This window comes from Canis aureus, chromosome 19 (assembly GCF_053574225.1).
Source record: "Canis aureus isolate CA01 chromosome 19, VMU_Caureus_v.1.0, whole genome shotgun sequence".
In the NCBI taxonomy this organism is placed as follows: Eukaryota; Metazoa; Chordata; class Mammalia; order Carnivora; family Canidae; genus Canis; species Canis aureus.
This window is the reverse complement of record NC_135629.1, coordinates 46980313-46996885: the sequence shown is the minus strand read 5'-3', so window position 1 is coordinate 46996885 and position 16573 is coordinate 46980313. Positions and strand designations below refer to the sequence as shown.

Below are 16573 nucleotides of genomic sequence, written 5' to 3'. Positions count from 1 at the left end.
CTTCATGACCTAACTGCCTCCCAAAGGCCCACCTCCGAATACCATCACCTTGGGGATTAGGATGTCAACGTATGGATTAGGGGGAGACACATACTCAGACAATAGCAACCACAGTTTGTTTATCCGCTCGTCCATACCTGGACATTTGGACGGTTCTCACTTCCGGTTACTGCGAATAATGCTGCTCTGAACGTGCGTGTACAAGTTGTGGTTTGAATAGCCTGTCTGGGGTAAGATTTTATTTTTTTTAAGATTTTATTTATTTATTCATGAGAGACACAGAAAGAGGCAGAGACATAGGCAGAGGGAGAAGCAGGTTCCCCACGGGGAGCCCAATGCAGGACTCGATCCCAGAACCCCAGGATCATGATCTGAGCCGAAGGCAAATGCTCAACCACTGAGCCACCCAGGTGTCCCTGGAGTAAGATTTTAAAATTATGAATCAGATTCAGGTCCTGCCCTGATTAACCCTTCCAGTGACTTCCCATCACTTTGAGAATCGGATCCAGCCTCCTTACCAAGGCTGACTGGTCCTGGCTGCCTTCCACCCCATGCCTGGAGCACCCTGGCCCTCAATCTCGTGCAGACCCCTTCCCTCCCACCCAATCCCAGATCTGGTGGCATCTTCTCAGAGGGACCCACCTGCTCTAACCCACCTCTCCTGCCCCCTCCAACCTTGTCACTCTTTATCACGTGACATGGGTTATCTTCTCCCTGGTAATTGGTGTTATCCAATTTCTTTCTTCTCTTTTTCTGTTATTTCCTCCCAGCTCTGTGCATGAGAAGACAAGCTTCCCCCTAGCTCTCTGCCCCGTAGGAGTCAGCAAGGTGCCTTGCACAGAGACAACACTCTATGAATAATGGTTAACAAACGTGCTCATAGCTTATTGATGAGCCATTGACTGCCCAGGACGTGGTGTCTGCTTCTCTGAGAATGGATGGACTGACTGGCCTGCCCCCTCTCCGAGAGGGCCCTGTATAAATACACGATGCCAGGGAATTATGGGGCTGCAGCTTCCTCGATAACCACTCTTTGAGCCTGCCCAGTTGTTCTGTCCTGATCAGGTGGGATGAGCCATCAAACCTGAGTCTGAAAGGAGAGGATCCAAGCTTGATTTGCACTGAGGGTGCATCAAAGAGTGAGAAAGAAGCTTCTATCCTGAAGGAGGGGGTTTCTGAGGAGGCACAGGGCCACACAGGGATGCTGACAAGTGGACCCCCAAGGTGGGGCTCCCAGGAATCCTGGCTTGGAGAAAACTGTCTAAAGGAGAAAATCAGGTTGGGGAGATGGCGTGGCTACCCCACTAGGACAAGTGTGGAAGATGAGCCCCGATGATATTACAGCAGGGATGGTCCAAGGTGATCGATCTCACAGAAGAGGCCCCAGAGGACACCCACTGTGTTGTACACTAAGTGAGCAGGTGTTCTCTATATATGGCAGTTGTTCTGATCAAAATGAAGCTTTCGATCCACTTGGGGAGTTAAACACACACACACACACACACGCAGGTCACACACAGAAGGCAGCCTCCCTCTTCCCGTTGCTCTGAAGGGGGCTCTGGCTGCCGTCCATCCCAGCTGAAATGTGCAGGCAAAATTGATTTTTCCAGTCTGATGCTCTCAGGTATTAGGAAGTCCACTGCGGTCCAGCAATGAAACTTCATCGCTCATCTGCTTTACAGCCACTTCGGTTCTCTCGCTCTGTCCTTTCTGGGGCCTGGAAACCATGAGTGAGGCCAGGGTGGGCACAGTTGGTTTGTGCATTATTTTTCTAAATTACCTCCTGTCTCCCTTCCCATGCTGCCTGACTCTTGTGAGGCTGGGGAGAGGCTGGTTCATGGCTCTGTGGGTGTGTGTGCAGAAGGAAAGATCAGGAAGGTTCTACAGGATGGGCACGGCTGTAATGGGGCATGGGCACCTGCTGGGTACCGTCCAAATGCCGACCCTCGGGTGGACACCTCGGTGACGGGCGGGATGCTGTGCAGCTGGCCATGTCTCTCCCTCCCTGGGTGTCTGCACCCCCGACCGCAGGAGTCACAGTATGTTCCAGTGTCCGTCTCTCCTCCCCGCAGGCATGGGCTCTCAGAGGCAGAGCTGAAGGACGTCCTGTCCTTGGACGACGAGGTCCTGGAGGCGGTGTACCAGGACTGGACCCCGCCCAGCAAGGAGCTGTTGCGCTTCCCCCCGTTGCTGTGGGTGAGGCTCCGTCGGGATCTCGGCCACTGCTTGGCCCGGCGGCCGGTGGACGGCTTCACGCTCCTGGCCATCGCCCACAGGTGGGTCCAGCAGGGTGGTAATGCTGTCTGGGTGTCCGAGAGCGAGGGCTCACCCATCAGGCTCCTCCTTGTTCCAGATCCTTCCTTTATCCCCGTTCCCAGAGGAACAAGTACACTTAGCACGGCATTCAAGGGCTTCCACACCACTGACTCTGACACAACGAACTTGTTTTTCAAAATGAGGATAAATTCACATGACATAAAACTCATCAATTTAAAGGGTCCAATTCAGTAACATTTGTGCATGCACAATATTGTGTGATCATCACCTCTAAATCATTCCAGAGCAATTCCATCCCCCAATGGGGCACCTGGTCCCTGTCAGCAGTCACTCCACATCCCCCCACCTCTCTGCCCCCAGCCCCTGGCACCTACTAATGCACTCTCTGTCTCTGTGGATTTGCCTCTTCTGGAAGTTTCACATACATAGAACCACACAACATGTGGCCTTTCGCATCTGGCTGCTTTTCTCAGCATAAAGTTGCAAGTGTCATCTGTGTTGCAGCATGAATCAGGGCTTTGTTCCTTTTCATGGCTGAGTAATACCCCATGGCATGGATGGACCACATTTTGTTCATCTTTTTAACCATTGACGGACGCTTGGGTCCTTTCTCGAGATTGTGGTCACTGGTGCCATGAACACGGGAGCCCAAGTGTTTGTTTGAACAACTGTTTTTGTTCTGTTCGGTTTTTTAAAATTCTTTTGGGTCTTACCCAGGAGTGGAGTTGCCAGGTCCTACAGTACCTTATTTTATTTATTTTATTTTTTTAATTTTTATTTATTTATTTATGATAGTCACACAGAGAGAGAGAGAGGCAGACACACAGGCAGAGGGAGAAGCAGGCTCCACGCACCGGGAGCCCGACGTGGGATTCGATCCCGGGGTCTCCAGGACCACGCCCCGGGCCAAAGGCAGGCGCCAAACCGCTGCGCCACCCAGGGATCCCAGTACCTTATTTTAGATTTAACTTATTGAAGAACCCAAATGTTCCTTTTGAAAGTAAACATATTTAAGGGGAAAAAAGAAAGATGGGCCAATTTATAGATTAATGTTAGGTAACAAGTAGGACAGGTGATCAGCAAGCCAGCAAGCATCCGACAGGTGGCTTAGGAGGGACCTGCATTTGGGAGCACAAATGTCCACAAGCCGATGTCCCCTTATTTTTCTTTAAAGATTTTATTTATTTATTCAGAGAGAGAGAGAGAGAGAGAGAGAGAGAGGCAGAGACACAGGCAGAGGGAGAAGCAGGCTCCATGCAGGGAGCCCGACATGGGACTCAACCCCGGGTCTCCAGGATCACACCCCAGGCTGCAGGCGGCACTAAACTGCTGCGCCACTGGGGCTGCCCTCCCTGTCCCCTCTCTGCAGGCAGCTGACTGAGGTGATCCAAGAGCGCTACCTGTCCGGGCCCGAGAGAGCCAAGAGGCACGGAGTCTTGGCTGACTTCTTCTCAGGGGCCTGGAGCCAGGGCACAAAGAAACTCATCACCCTGCCACTCGTGGGGAAGCCCCTGAACCTGGACCGCAAGGTGAGGTGTCTGTCTGGGACCCCTGCCCTCTACCTACAGGCTCCACCCTGCTGTGCAGACAAGGCCAAGGCTGCCCAGAGAGGACCACCCCCGCTCCTTCCTTCTTTTCCACCCAGAATGCCCTCCTGACTTTCTTCCCTTCTCTTTCCACTGAAAGCAGAATGTTCCCTTAGCCTCAGCATGATGGGGGTGGACAGGGAGCAGCAGATGAGGAATATGCCCCCCCACCCCCAACATTCCAGAAGGGACAGAAAGAATCACAACATTCAGGAGCGTACCAGAACCTTCCTGAACTCCTGACATCTCCCACCCCCGGGCCTTTGCACACGCTCTTCCCTTGCCCTGAATATCGTTTTCCGATATGGTTCACCAGACAGACTCTTACCTAAACTCTGAGACCCAGCTCCGATGACCCCAGCTCCTCCCTCCGCCTCCACCCTGCCTGTAGTAAGTTGTGAGGTGTCTCTGCCTGGAATTGTGTCCCCGTCCCGTCCAGTCTCACCTGTGCATGGCTGCGCGGCTCATGTTTGTGGAATGAATGGATGAGCTTGTGTCACCGCGGCCTGGCTGCCAGCCCCTTCCTCCTCCTCCGCAGGTGGCGCCTCAGCCCCTGTGGTTCTCAGACACAGTTGCAAATCTGCGGAAGCTGAAGGAGTTGCCCCATCACCTGGTCCACTCAGGCCGCTTTGAAGAGCTGAAGCAGGAGGTTCTGGGTAAGGGTTGCACCCATTTCCAGGGACGGTGAGTGGTCTCAACCTTCTGCTATGCTCCTGCCTCCGGAGCTTGGGAAGGATAAAGGGCAAAAGTCAGAATCCTTGGCTCCTCTTAAGACAGTGGTTCTCACCAGGGATCATCCTGTGTTCACCCCCCACACACCAGCAGGGGACACTTGGCAATGTCTGGGGACATTTTGGATGTCACAGCTGAGGGAGGGGGTGCTACTGGCATCTAGTGCTAGTTGATAGTGCAGAGGTGAGAAATGTGGTCTTAGACGGAGTCCCTGTCTGTCTCTCTATCATTTCCATCATCTTTCATCTTTATGTCTAACCATCTGTCATCACCTATGTACCCATCCATTTATCCATCCATCTTTCTACTCGTCTATCTATCTGTCCATCTGTTCATCTCTGTGATTCTCAACCAGGGGTGACTCTCCCCCAAGGGACTCTTGGCAATGTTCATATTTTTGATGATCATGACTGGGGAGGTGCTACTGGCATCTGGTGGATGGAGGTCAGGGGTGCCACTCCGCATCCTACAGTGCACGGCCCCAAACACACTCAGTGCCGAGGCTGAGAACCCCCAGAGAAACAGAGAAGTGTGAGGACCCGCCTCCCAGTATGAACTAGAGGGAGGCATGTGCCCCCACAATGTCTCTTCCCCCCACAGGCAGCATGAACTGGATTTCCTGCCGGGGCGTCTCTGGGGGCATCGAGGGGCTGTTGGAGGACTTTGACCTGTATGGCCCTCACCTGGACTGTCCCGAGGTCGGCCTGGTCCGGGACGCCCTCCAGCTGTGCCGCCCGGCCCTGGAGCTCCGAGGCATGGGTGAGTTGGCCTGGATGGCGGAGGGGGTGGGTTTCACTCTGCACTGACTTCTAGAAGTCCATTCTCCTCGCTGAACCCCCAACTGGATTCTCATTAACCCGCACACCTTTCCTGTCTACACGTGTAGGGTTTCCAGAATTTTGAATTGAACCTGGAAGAGCTTTGGAATGAAAACTACCAAAGCAGTATCCACCCCCTTCCCTGGCCTGGCACCTTTTTCCAGAAAGGGCCAGAGAGGAAAAATCTCAGGCAAAAATTGAGGAAATTGTGTTAGTACTTAAGATAATAAGAGAGAAAACACGTTCCCACAATTTGTTTTATTGATAACATTCAAAATACAATTGCCATAATTGAATGTGACTTTTTGTAACACAAGTCTACTCAGGAGAAAGAAAGGGGGCTTCTTGCTGTGGGGGAAAGCATTTTGCTTCATTGGTGTTCAAAGTCGGTGTGTCCTGCCATCCCATGGATTGCAAATATTGATCTATAAAAAGCATCCTGAGCTCCTGGGGTAAGCCATTGGGCTAGGTTTGGCCCACCCTCTGTCCTAGAGCGTGAAAAATCTCTAATGTTCTGCCTAGGATGGTGTTTTTTTGGTCCGTTTTATCTTTGTTTTTGTTTTTGTTTTGTTTTTTAAGATTTATTTATTTATTTATTCAGAGAGAGAGAGAATGAGAGAGAGAGGGAGAGGCAGAGACACAGGCAGAGGGAGAAGCAGGCGCCATGCAGGGAGCCCGACGCGGGACCCGATCCCGGGTCGCCAGGATCACACCGTGGACGGAAGGCGGTGCTAAACCGCTGAGCCACTCGAGCTGCCCTTATCTTTGTTTTTTAATTGTGGAAAAGTACACAGAATATAAAACTTACCATTGTAACCTTTTTTAAGTGTACAGCTTGGTGGCCTGAAGCACATGGCGCAGTGTTGTGCAAATATCACCACTGTCTATTCCCAGAACTCTTCCATCTTCCCAAACCAAGACTGTCCCCATGAAACACCAGCTCACCACCCCCTTCCCTAGGCTCTGGTGCCCACCATCCTACTCTCTTTCTTTGTGAATCTGACCACTGTAGGGACCTCCTATAAGTGGAATCATAGAGTATTTGTCCTTCTGTCCTTCTGAAAGAAGCCAGAAAGACTGGCTTCTTTCACTCACCATGATGTCCTCAAGGTTCATCCGTGTTGTATTTCCCTTATTTGTAAGGCCAAATAGCGTTGCATTGTATGGATGGACCACATTTTGTTTATCCATTCATCCCTTGATGGACACTTGGGCTGTTTCTACTTTTGCCTGTTGTGAGTCATGCTGCTGTGAACACGAGTACACAAATATCTTTTCAAGACCTTGCTTTCGATTCTTTGGCGTACACACCCAGAAATGCAATTGCTGGATCAAATGCTAATTCTATGTTTATTTTATTTTATTTTATTTATTTTTTTTTTTTTGAGGAATCACTGTACCGTGTTCCACAGTGGCTGCACCATTTCACATTCCCATAAGCAGAGCACAAGGGTTCCAATTTCTCTACAACCTCACCAATACTTTTAATTTTCTGATTTTTAAAAAGATTTTGTAAATCATGCTTATTTGAGGGAGAGAAAACGAGAGAGAGCTGGGGTAGGAGCAGAGAAAGAATCTCAAGCAGACTCCACATTGAGTGTGGAACCCCATTCGGGGCTCGATCTCATGACCATGAGATCACAACTTGAGCTGAAACCAAAAGTCCGACACTTAACCAAGGAGCCACCCAGGCGTCCCAATTTTCTGATTTTTAAAAAAGTATATAGTTATCCTAATGAGTATGAGGTGGCCAGGATGGGTTTTTTATTTATTGGAGAGAGAGAGAGGGAGAGAGAGCACAAGCCTGGGTGGGGGCAGATAGAGAGGGAGAAGCAGATTCCCACTGAGTAGGGATCCCCCACTTGGGGCTTGATCCCAGGACCCCAAAATCATGACTGAGCCAAAAGCAGATGCTTAAACGATTGAGCCACCCAGGTGCCCCCATATTGGTTTTTATTATACAATTCCCACCTGGTTTTCATTTGAGGGAATTATAAGGAGTTTTATAAAGATGTTTAAGTCCCTATATGCCTTCTAGGGCTCCCTTGGAGCTTAACCAAATGCTTCTTCGGGAGAAGCCTGTCCAGCTACCACTAAACCTGGACACCCCATGGATGCCCAATCCCTGCATTCTCCAGCCCTGTACCCTTTTTCCATCTGTCTTAGCTCTTAATTATTATTTCTGCCAATTTTCTTTTGTGTCACCTGTGGGCCCCACTGGACTTGAGCTCTGTGAGGGTAGGGGCATCATACACTTGCTCCCTACCAAATTGCCGACCCTACCACATAGACCAGTCCTGGCCAAGAACACAGATCTGAGCTCCACTCAGTGTCAGTTCAAATCTGGGCTTTGCCACTTACTGGTGGTGTGACCTTGCAAGTTCCTTATGCTCCCCATCCCACCCTCTACCTTGATGTCCTCAATCTTTCCATCTGCAAAATGGGGATGCTAGTCAACCTTCCTACCTAGAGCTTTGAGGAAAGATATACAAGTCAATTCATGCAGAGCCTGCCCCCATGGTGCATCCAAGGGTCCTGTTTCTATTACATGATAGCATCAATACTGTTGATGTGAATGGCCTTGGAGGACCCATTTCTTTTGTTGTTGTCGTTTGTTTGTTTGTTTGTTTCCTTCTTCCTTTGATTTTTTCTTGGACAAGTCACTTCTGCATGGAGCCTCAGCTTCTATCATCTGTGAAATAAGATTAAACTAAAGCATGTCCCAAGTGGAAGATGCTGGTGCCCACCATCAGTCTGACCTTTCTTGTGCATTCACGTTCAACAGTTGTAAACCTCACAGGGAGTGATTTACAAAAACAGCCTGGGGAACAATTGCCCAGTTTGAGGGAAGATTTAAGAGCTGGAATCACAGCATGTTCTCAACAATCCTTGATTGACAATCTTTGGCTTGCCCGGCCTGAGCAGGTGTAGGGATGAATGTCGCCACCAGAGGGCACAGCTACCCAACCTTGAGCTCCAGCACATTCCAGGACTTTGAGCCTGCTTCTCCAAGCCCACCTCATTTCTCCTAGTGCCTCAGGGCTCCAGGATAATTCGATGTGGTACTGTTTCTGACCTTATTTTTATATTAAAAGCCAATATTTTGTTCATCATGGGTTGGGGGAGGGCATTCATTTCTGTTTTTTAAAATGTTGCATTAAAATAGTATTTATCTGGGTGGTTGAGTTTGGTCGTGCCACCTTAAATGTTGCATCCATGGTGAGTGGTCCTCTTGCCTCTGGTCCTGAGCTTACCTCATTTTACCCACCAGCAAACCAAGGCACAGGGCAATATGCCCCAAGCCCCACAGTCAGGACAAGACAGCAGAGAAAATGAACTGCTTGCCTTCAGCATCCCTGGTCTTCACTCAAGGTTGGAATAAAACTCTTGGGGTCAGATTCCTGCCTCTTATGGCTATGTGACTTTGTACAAGTTGCTTAACCTCTCTGAGCCTCCACTTCCCCCTTTATGACCTTGGCATAATAATGATGATACATACCTCTGTTGTGGTAGGCAGAAAACACTGCCCCCTCCAAAGATTCATTCACTTCCTGATCCCTAGGACTTGTGACTCTTGTCTTACACGGCAAATGATGTGATTAAATGGAGGAACTTGAGATGGAGAGTTTATCCTGGATGGTCCAGGTGGGTTCTAAATGCAATCTTAGGTGTCCTTATAAAAGAGAAACAAAACACACACACACACACACACACACACACACACACACACACACACACAAATAAAAGAGAAACAGAGGGAGATTTGAAAGAGAAAAGAAGACCCAGAGGCTCACGGAGAAGGCCATGCGAAGACCAAGGCAGAGACTGGCAGGATGGGGGCCACAAGCCAAGGCAGCCTGGGGTCCTGAGAAGCTGGAAGAGGCCAGGAAGGATCCTCCCCTCGAGCCTCTGGAGGGGACAAAGTTCTGCTGACACCTCGACTTCAGACTTTGCACTTTCAGACTTTGAACTGTGAGAGAATTGATTTCTGTTGTTTGAAGCTACACAGGCTGTTAGATTACCTCGGGACATTCATGCACAGCCGTGGTGTGCTGGGGGAGTGATTGTTGTTTATCTGATGGACACGGGGCCCTGTGGTGCCTCTACAGATGGGGGGGGGGAGGCAAATGCGGAGTGATAATCTGGTGGAAGCTGGAGGCTCCAGCCCCAGGGGCAGTGAAAGAATTCATCCTAAGCAGAACAAAGGAGATAGAAGTTTCTGAATACACCGCAAGGTTGCTCTGGGCAGGTGTCCGCCCCGAGGCAGTGGGTGGGGGTGCCTGGGTGGCTCTGTCAGGACTGCCTGCCTTCCTCTGGGGTCCTGAGATCCAGCCCCACATCACATGGGGAGGGGGTGTCCTTGCTCAGTGGGGATCCTGCTTCTCCCTCTCCCTCTGCCCCCCTCCCCACCCCCTCATGCTCTCTCATTCACTTTCTCTCTCAAATAAAATCTTTTTAAAAGTGAGGGGGAGGTAAGGAGGTACAAGGACTTATGGAAATTTCCTTTTCTAGTACCTGTGTCTGGTTGTCAGTAGCCCGTTGGTCAGCTAGGGCTTCTGGGTATTTTGAGGTGGGTCGCCTGCTGGGCCTGCCTGTCTTCAGCTCAGGGGCGGCTGTGGGCCCTTTTGCCTTGCTCTGCAGGCCATTGTTGCCTAAAAGCAGCCTTGACAATTTATTGGGTGTTTGTGATGTTCTAGGCGCCAAGAATGCCATGAGCAAGACAGACGTCATCCTTGTTCGGGGGTGGGGGTGGGGGGAGACACAGGATTTAGGGTAGTGAGGGGAGGCCAGGCTGGGGAGTCAACACACAAAGAAACGTCAGTTGTAGCCGTGATGTGCCCAACCTGGGGGGTGGGGAGGGTTGATGGGAGGACTGGGCTGCTGAAGGCTTTTTTAAAAAGTAACCTGGGAGCTAAATTGAGGAGATAGTTAGCATGAGAAAGGGGGAGAGGAGGAGGAGGGGGAAGTATTCCAGGCAGAGGAATAGGCCTGGCCAAAGGCCTGGCCCTTGAAGTAGAGGCAAGTGTTTTTGTTTTTGTTTTTGTTTTGGGGGGCAAGTGTTTTTGAAAAGGAGGCAGAGTAGATGGTGGCTGGCTGTCAGCCGTGCCCTTCCCCTTAACCTGACCCTCAGCCCTGACCCTTTGTTGCAGAGAGGAGCATCCTCTACAGTGAACTCCTGGCCAGACTCCATTTCTTCGCCACCTCACATCCAGCGCTGGTGGGACAGCTGTGCCAACAGGCCCAGAGCTGGTTCCGGCTGTGCCCCCACCCTGTGCTGGTACCTCTCGGGGGGTTCCTCCAGCCCCCCGGGGGACCCCTCCGGGCAACCCTCACTGGCTGTCACAAGGGTGAGTCTCCCCAGCAAGGCAAAACCTGCCAGGCCTCCTGGTGCCTGCAGGCGGAGGAGGAGAGGTGTTTCCTGGGGGTGCTCCCTGGGGCTCCCCTCTGTGGGTAGGGAGGCCCCCAGGGTCCCCTGAGGACATGCCCTTGCTGCCTCATGCTGACTCGTCTGTCTCCGTCCCCCAGGGATTGTAGATTAGTAGTGTAACTACTGCTGCCCATGAGCCCAGACTAAGGGGATGCTGACTGCCTCTAAGAATCGAGCGTCCATCTTGCAGATAGTCCCTGTGGCTTACTGGCTCATGCTAGTAAGTCCAAAAGCTCAGGATTGATGCCTGACTGGCTCCCGAGAGGCTGCTGGAACTTGTAGATTCCCCCCGGGACACTAGAACATCAGCGAGACAGGAGGACTTCGTTCTCTCCATTTTTTATTTTCCTTCCTCTCTCCTTCCCTCCCTCCCTTTCTCCCCCCTTTCTTCTCCTTCTTTCTGTCTGCCCTTCTGCCCATCCTCCCATCATCCATCCCATCCATCAACCCATCCTCCCATCATCCATCCCATCCATCAACCCATCTATCCATCATCCATCCGTCCATCAGTCATCCATGCTTCCATTAGTTATATTCTTTCCGCCCCCCTATCCACAGTACTTATCTTTCCATTTCCCTCTTCTGGACATCTTCCATGCACTCACCCTTTCACCCATCTCTCCACCCAGCCATTCATCAACTCGCCCACCCATCTATCAGTTGATTTATCCATCTACTTATCTCACACCCATCCATCCACTCACCCACTTATCCAGCCAGCCATCTAGTTCCACTCATGCCCCAGTCTACCTCCGCTCACCCATCCTTTCATCTGCCCCCCCATAATCTCTTGCATTAATTATAAAGCCACAAAATATACAACTAACTTGTAGTTCAAATGTCAGCTATTGCAACTCGGGCTATTTCTGTGCCACATGGCCTTGTAGGGAAAGCTACATTCCCAAGGCAGAGTGCTTCCAAAATAGAAATTCTAAGAGACTAAGTATGATGCATGGCAGCATTGGTTTTGGGACAGCTGCTAGAATGTTGTGTTAAGAAGGGTTCTGAGACCAAATCTAGTATAATGGTAAGACTGTATATTTATTAGGTTACAGGTTCAAATGCTGTAACAAAGGACAAAATAGCAGTGACTTAAATAAAATAGTCCATTTCCCCCTCACATCCAGGGTCAAGTAGAGGTAAAACTCCAAGTCTCCAAGGTATTAGGGACATAGACTCTTTCAATCTTGTTGTGCTACCATTTTCAATGTGAAATTTCCATTTGTTGGTTCAGAATGGCTGTTCCCACTCTGACCAATGCCATGGCATTCCAGCTGGTGGGAAGTGGGAAGGGGAGGTGGACCATCCCTTCCCTTTGGGGGCATGGTCTAGAAGCAGAATTTATCACCTCTGTGATGGGTGTATCATTGGCAAGAACTTGGCCATCTCCAGCTGCAAGGGAGCCTGGGAAATCTGGTCTCTGGATGAGTGCGGACTCCGCTAACACCTGTGGGCCGTGGCCTTTGTTACAAAAGGATGGCTCCCAGGAACAAATCACAGGTAGTGCAGTGGCTCATTAGTGGCATGTCCTGTGGCCTAGGCTTAGGAAGTTATAGTCAGGGCGAAGTTTTGGTTTTGCCATCCCTCGGGTGGGGAGATGTTCTGTGTTTCAGACCCACTGTTCCTCTCGTACAAGCCCTAGTCATGTCAAAGCTGAGAAAGTTTTTACCCATTCTAGGCTTCAGTTTGGTCATTTCTTAAATGAGAAGTTTGAGTTCACATTTCCAAGGTCATGCCGTGAGAAAAAGAAAGAAAAGAAAGAAAAGAAAAACAAATCCCATGTCCTCACTCCCCATCCCAGTGAGGTAGGAACAAAATCTGGGCTTCTCTGACTTGGACTGGCTCCAATTTCAACACTTTCCCCTGACCATTTTACATCTGGAGAAACTGAGGCACAGAGCAGGGGAAGGGATCACCCAAGGGCATTCAGGAAGTCTGGTCTCCAGCAACTTGGGCCAGTGTTTCTCTCCCGTATAACTCGGTACCTCTCTCTCCTCAGCGATGTTTCAATCAGGACCCGGCAGAGAGCCCTGGGCTGTGTCTGCCCAAATTATTGGCAAATATTTTTTTCTCTGGAGCACCAGCCTTAATTTTTCCAGACACATTGAACTCAAAGAGAAGTCAGAAGCAGAGTTCTCATTCTCAGTCGATATAATTCCATTTCTGCATCTTGTCCATCTAGGGCAGGGTTTCTCAGCCATGCATTATTGACATTTGGGAGGGGGTCACCCTCTGCAGGGTTGAGGGGAGGCACCCTCTGGACCATGGCGGGGTCAGCAGCACTACTGGCCTCCACCCATCAGATGGCAGTAGCGCCCCAGGTCCCAGTTGTGACAACCAAAAATATCTTCAGACATTGCCCAGTGTCAGTGTCCCCAGGCTCCAGACATTCCCCAGGACCAGGATCACCCCTGAGCGAGAACCACCGAACTTAGCAGACACTTAAGATCTCCATGTGGTTTGGTCCCGAAGAGCAACGTAAACATAATAACCATGATCTGGATCTGGCCTCCGACGGTGCTGGCTTCAAAATCCTAGCTCTGCCACTTTCAGGTGTAGAGCTCTGGACAAGGGAGCAGATCTGTGCCTCAGTTTCCCCATCTGTGAAGTAGAGGCCCATCAGAGGACCCCATGGCTGAGCCACGGGAGCTGATGTGGTTGCTGTTGTCTCTGTGTGGCCGCAGGCATCACTGCCATGGGCTGGAGCCTGGAAGAGAAGCTGCTGGTGGTTGGCACCCAGGATGGCCTCATGGCTGTGTGGGACATGGAAGAGCAGCAGGTGATCCACATCCTAACTGGACACACAGGTGAGGCTTGGGGAGTGGGGCTCCTCAACCTAGTTATCAAGGTAAATAATATTACGGGGTGCCTGGGTGGCTCAATCGGTTGAGCATCTCACTTCGGTTCAGGTCGTGATCTCAGGATCCTGAGATGGAGCCCCCTGCTCAGCGAGGAGTCTGCTTGTCCGGCTCCCTCTGCCCCTCCCCCCACGCATGCGCACACACTCTCTCTCTCCAATAAAATATTCTTTAAAAAGAGATAAGTGATATTTCAATGCAATGTTTTAAAAAAAATCAAAATTAATGCAGGAAATCCACCATGAATAAATATCAAGCTGTCTTAAAGAGAGGATCAGCGAGAGTGCTGTGCCAAGCCATATGGGAGCCAGAGGCAAAAGGGAAACTCGGGAATCTGGCACCTCCTTACATTTGGCACCCGAGATGAGTGCCTTAGTCGCCTTACCCTAGTCCTAGTCCAAGTCAGACTCAAGTATTTGGGAAGGCAAAATATAGTTACGGATTGTAATGAGGACAACAGGGTGGTGGCATCAGCAACTGTAACCAAAGTGACCCACATAGGGCAGTTAGGTAAGGCATTTCTTCTAGCAGGGACCATTCAGCCAAGACACAAAGGTTGCGAAGAGGTGGGAAGAGGGCTAGGAAGAAGAAGTGCATCCCAGGAGTAGGAAACAGCCAGGACAAAGGCCCTGACAGGCGCAAGGAGGCTGGCGTGTTTACAGAACAGCAAGGAAGCCTTGAGGCTGGAGCTTGAGACATTATATCAGATGAAAGAAGCCAGTCACAAAAGCCCACATCATGTATGATTCATTTATACAAAATGTCCAGAACAGGCAGATCCAGAGAGACACAAAGCAGATTAGTGGTTACTAGTTGGGGAGGTAGGGATGGGAAGGGATTGCTCATGGGGACGGAGTTTCCTTTTGGGGCGATGGGAATGTTTCAGAATCAGATAGAGGTGATGGTTGCACAACATTGTGAATTATTATGTCACTGATTCCACACCTCCAAGTGGTTTATATGGTAAGGAGAGAAAGGGGAGGGAATGCAGCTTTTGAAAATATTCTAAATTTAGACCGTGATGATGGTTGCACAGCTCTATGACTATACAAAGACTGATGAAGTGTACCATTGTCCACGGAAAGGGTGCATTTTATGCTAGTGCATTATATCTCAATAAAGGTGTTTTTTCTAAAAGATTTTACTTATTTATTTGAGAGAGAGAGAGAGAGCAAAAAAGAGAGGGAGACTGTGAGGGGAGAGGAGGAGGCAGAGGGAGGAGCAGACTCTCCACTAGGCAGGAAGCTCAGACATGGACCTCGATCCCAGGACCCTGGGATCCTGACCTGAGCCAAAGGCAGATGCTTAACTGACGGAGCCACCAAAGCACCCCTCAATAAAGGTGTTAAAATATTGTGTCATTGTGAACCAAGTATTTGCACTGTTCCATATTTTTTTCTCAACATTTTCCATAAGCGTTGTTTTGTTTCCATTGAATCATTTTAAAACAACTTTATTGAGGTGTGACTGACATACCATTCCACGTGTTTTAAATGTAGGATGCAACAATTTTCAGATTTACTGGATTGCATAATCATCACCTAGAACATTCTATCATCCCAAGGCATTCTCTTTGTACTACCTGCCCACTTCATAGTGCATTTCCACCCTGACCCTCAGCCCCATGGTAACCAACAATGTGCCTCCAGAGTCTATCAACTCTCCTTTTCTGGACGTTGTGTGCAAATGGAATCGCACACAATGTGACCTTTTTGTACACCGCCTGATGTGTGTGAGGCTCATCCTTGCTGTTGCATGTGACAATAATTTGTCCTCTGCATTGCTGAGCCCGTCCATTGTGTGGGAGGGACAGTGTGTGTTAATCAGTTGATCACATCAATTGAAGGACATTGACTCGATTTCCAGTTTGAGGCTGGGATGAGTCACGCTGCTATGATCCATCAAATGTCATATTTATCATGTTGAAATACAGCCAAAATATTTCTTTCTGCTCAACAGATTATGTTCCAGAATGTATTAAATGATTTTTTGTGATTTATCTTATTCCATTTCTTTTTTTCTTATTTTTGCTATTTTAGACTATTTCTAGTTGTCTGTTGTTGTGGATAACACTGCAACGAATCTTTTTACGCTCATCAACATTTTTTCCTTCTGTTGAATATTTTCAGTGAGTAGGAGTCTTGAATTAAGGATGTGAGCATTTCAATGGGTTTTGAGAAGTGGCATCTTACTGCTTTCCAAACAGGCTGTATGTATGTAACAGAATAACCGCCCCCCCAACCCCAAAGCTGCCAGCATCAGATGTTCTTAACCTATTCTCTTTTTTTCCCCAAGGACTAGGAGTGAGGTGGGTACTAATAGAATGTCTGTCAAATAAATTCTGTTCATTTTATTATCATCAAGATGGTTATTTTTGTATAGGGCTATTCAACACTTGTATTTTTGTGTGTGTGAGCCATCTGTTCAAGACCTGAACCCGTTTATTTACCAATGGGCCTTGATTCGTTTTTTTAAACATTGTATGTATTTATTCATGAGGGACACACACAGAGAGAGGCAGAGACAGGCAGAGCGAGAAGCAGGCTTCCTGCAAGGAACCGGATGTGGGACTTGATCCTGGACCTCGGGATTAAGTCCTGAGCCTAAGGTGGGTGCTCAACAGCTGAGCCACCAGGCATCCCCTTGATTCATTTCTTAAAAAGCCATTAAACTTTGTGATTAGGAAAACTCAGTAATCAGTTTATTGGCAAAACAGAGACTATTTTAAGCATATGTACCAAGGAAAGTAAAAGTTTCCTATCACATGCTAGCGAGCTGGAAGTCATTTGTTCGGGCTTGTGAGAGCTGATGGTGAAGTTTTAGGGAATGTGGTAAGACAGTTGTCAAATACAGCCAGTATTTTTTTTTTAAGAT

The 16573-nt window shown here is 49.2% G+C and overlaps 1 protein-coding gene and 1 long non-coding RNA gene across 6 annotated transcripts in view; one reads left to right on the top strand and one right to left on the bottom strand.

The window, feature by feature from the left end:
* NWD1 (NACHT and WD repeat domain containing 1) overlaps positions 1-16573 on the top strand; it is a 65482-nt gene that overhangs the window by 25133 nt on the left and 23776 nt on the right. For all 5 annotated transcript variants that reach the window (XM_077859511.1, XM_077859510.1, XM_077859512.1 and 2 more), the window contains 6 exons: positions 2073-2276; positions 3647-3806; positions 4402-4519; positions 5196-5354; positions 10564-10761; positions 13526-13648. In XM_077859511.1, the coding sequence (XP_077715637.1) occupies positions 2073-2276; positions 3647-3806; positions 4402-4519; positions 5196-5354; positions 10564-10761; positions 13526-13648 (962 nt within the window). The remainder of the gene's footprint in view (positions 1-2072; positions 2277-3646; positions 3807-4401; positions 4520-5195; positions 5355-10563; positions 10762-13525; positions 13649-16573) is intronic.
* LOC144290364 (uncharacterized) lies at positions 4785-10074 on the bottom strand. Its single transcript, XR_013358063.1, has 3 exons — positions 9929-10074; positions 8913-9383; positions 4785-8105 (listed from the first exon to the last, which is right to left on the bottom strand). It is a non-coding gene; the product is annotated as an uncharacterized LOC144290364 (long non-coding RNA).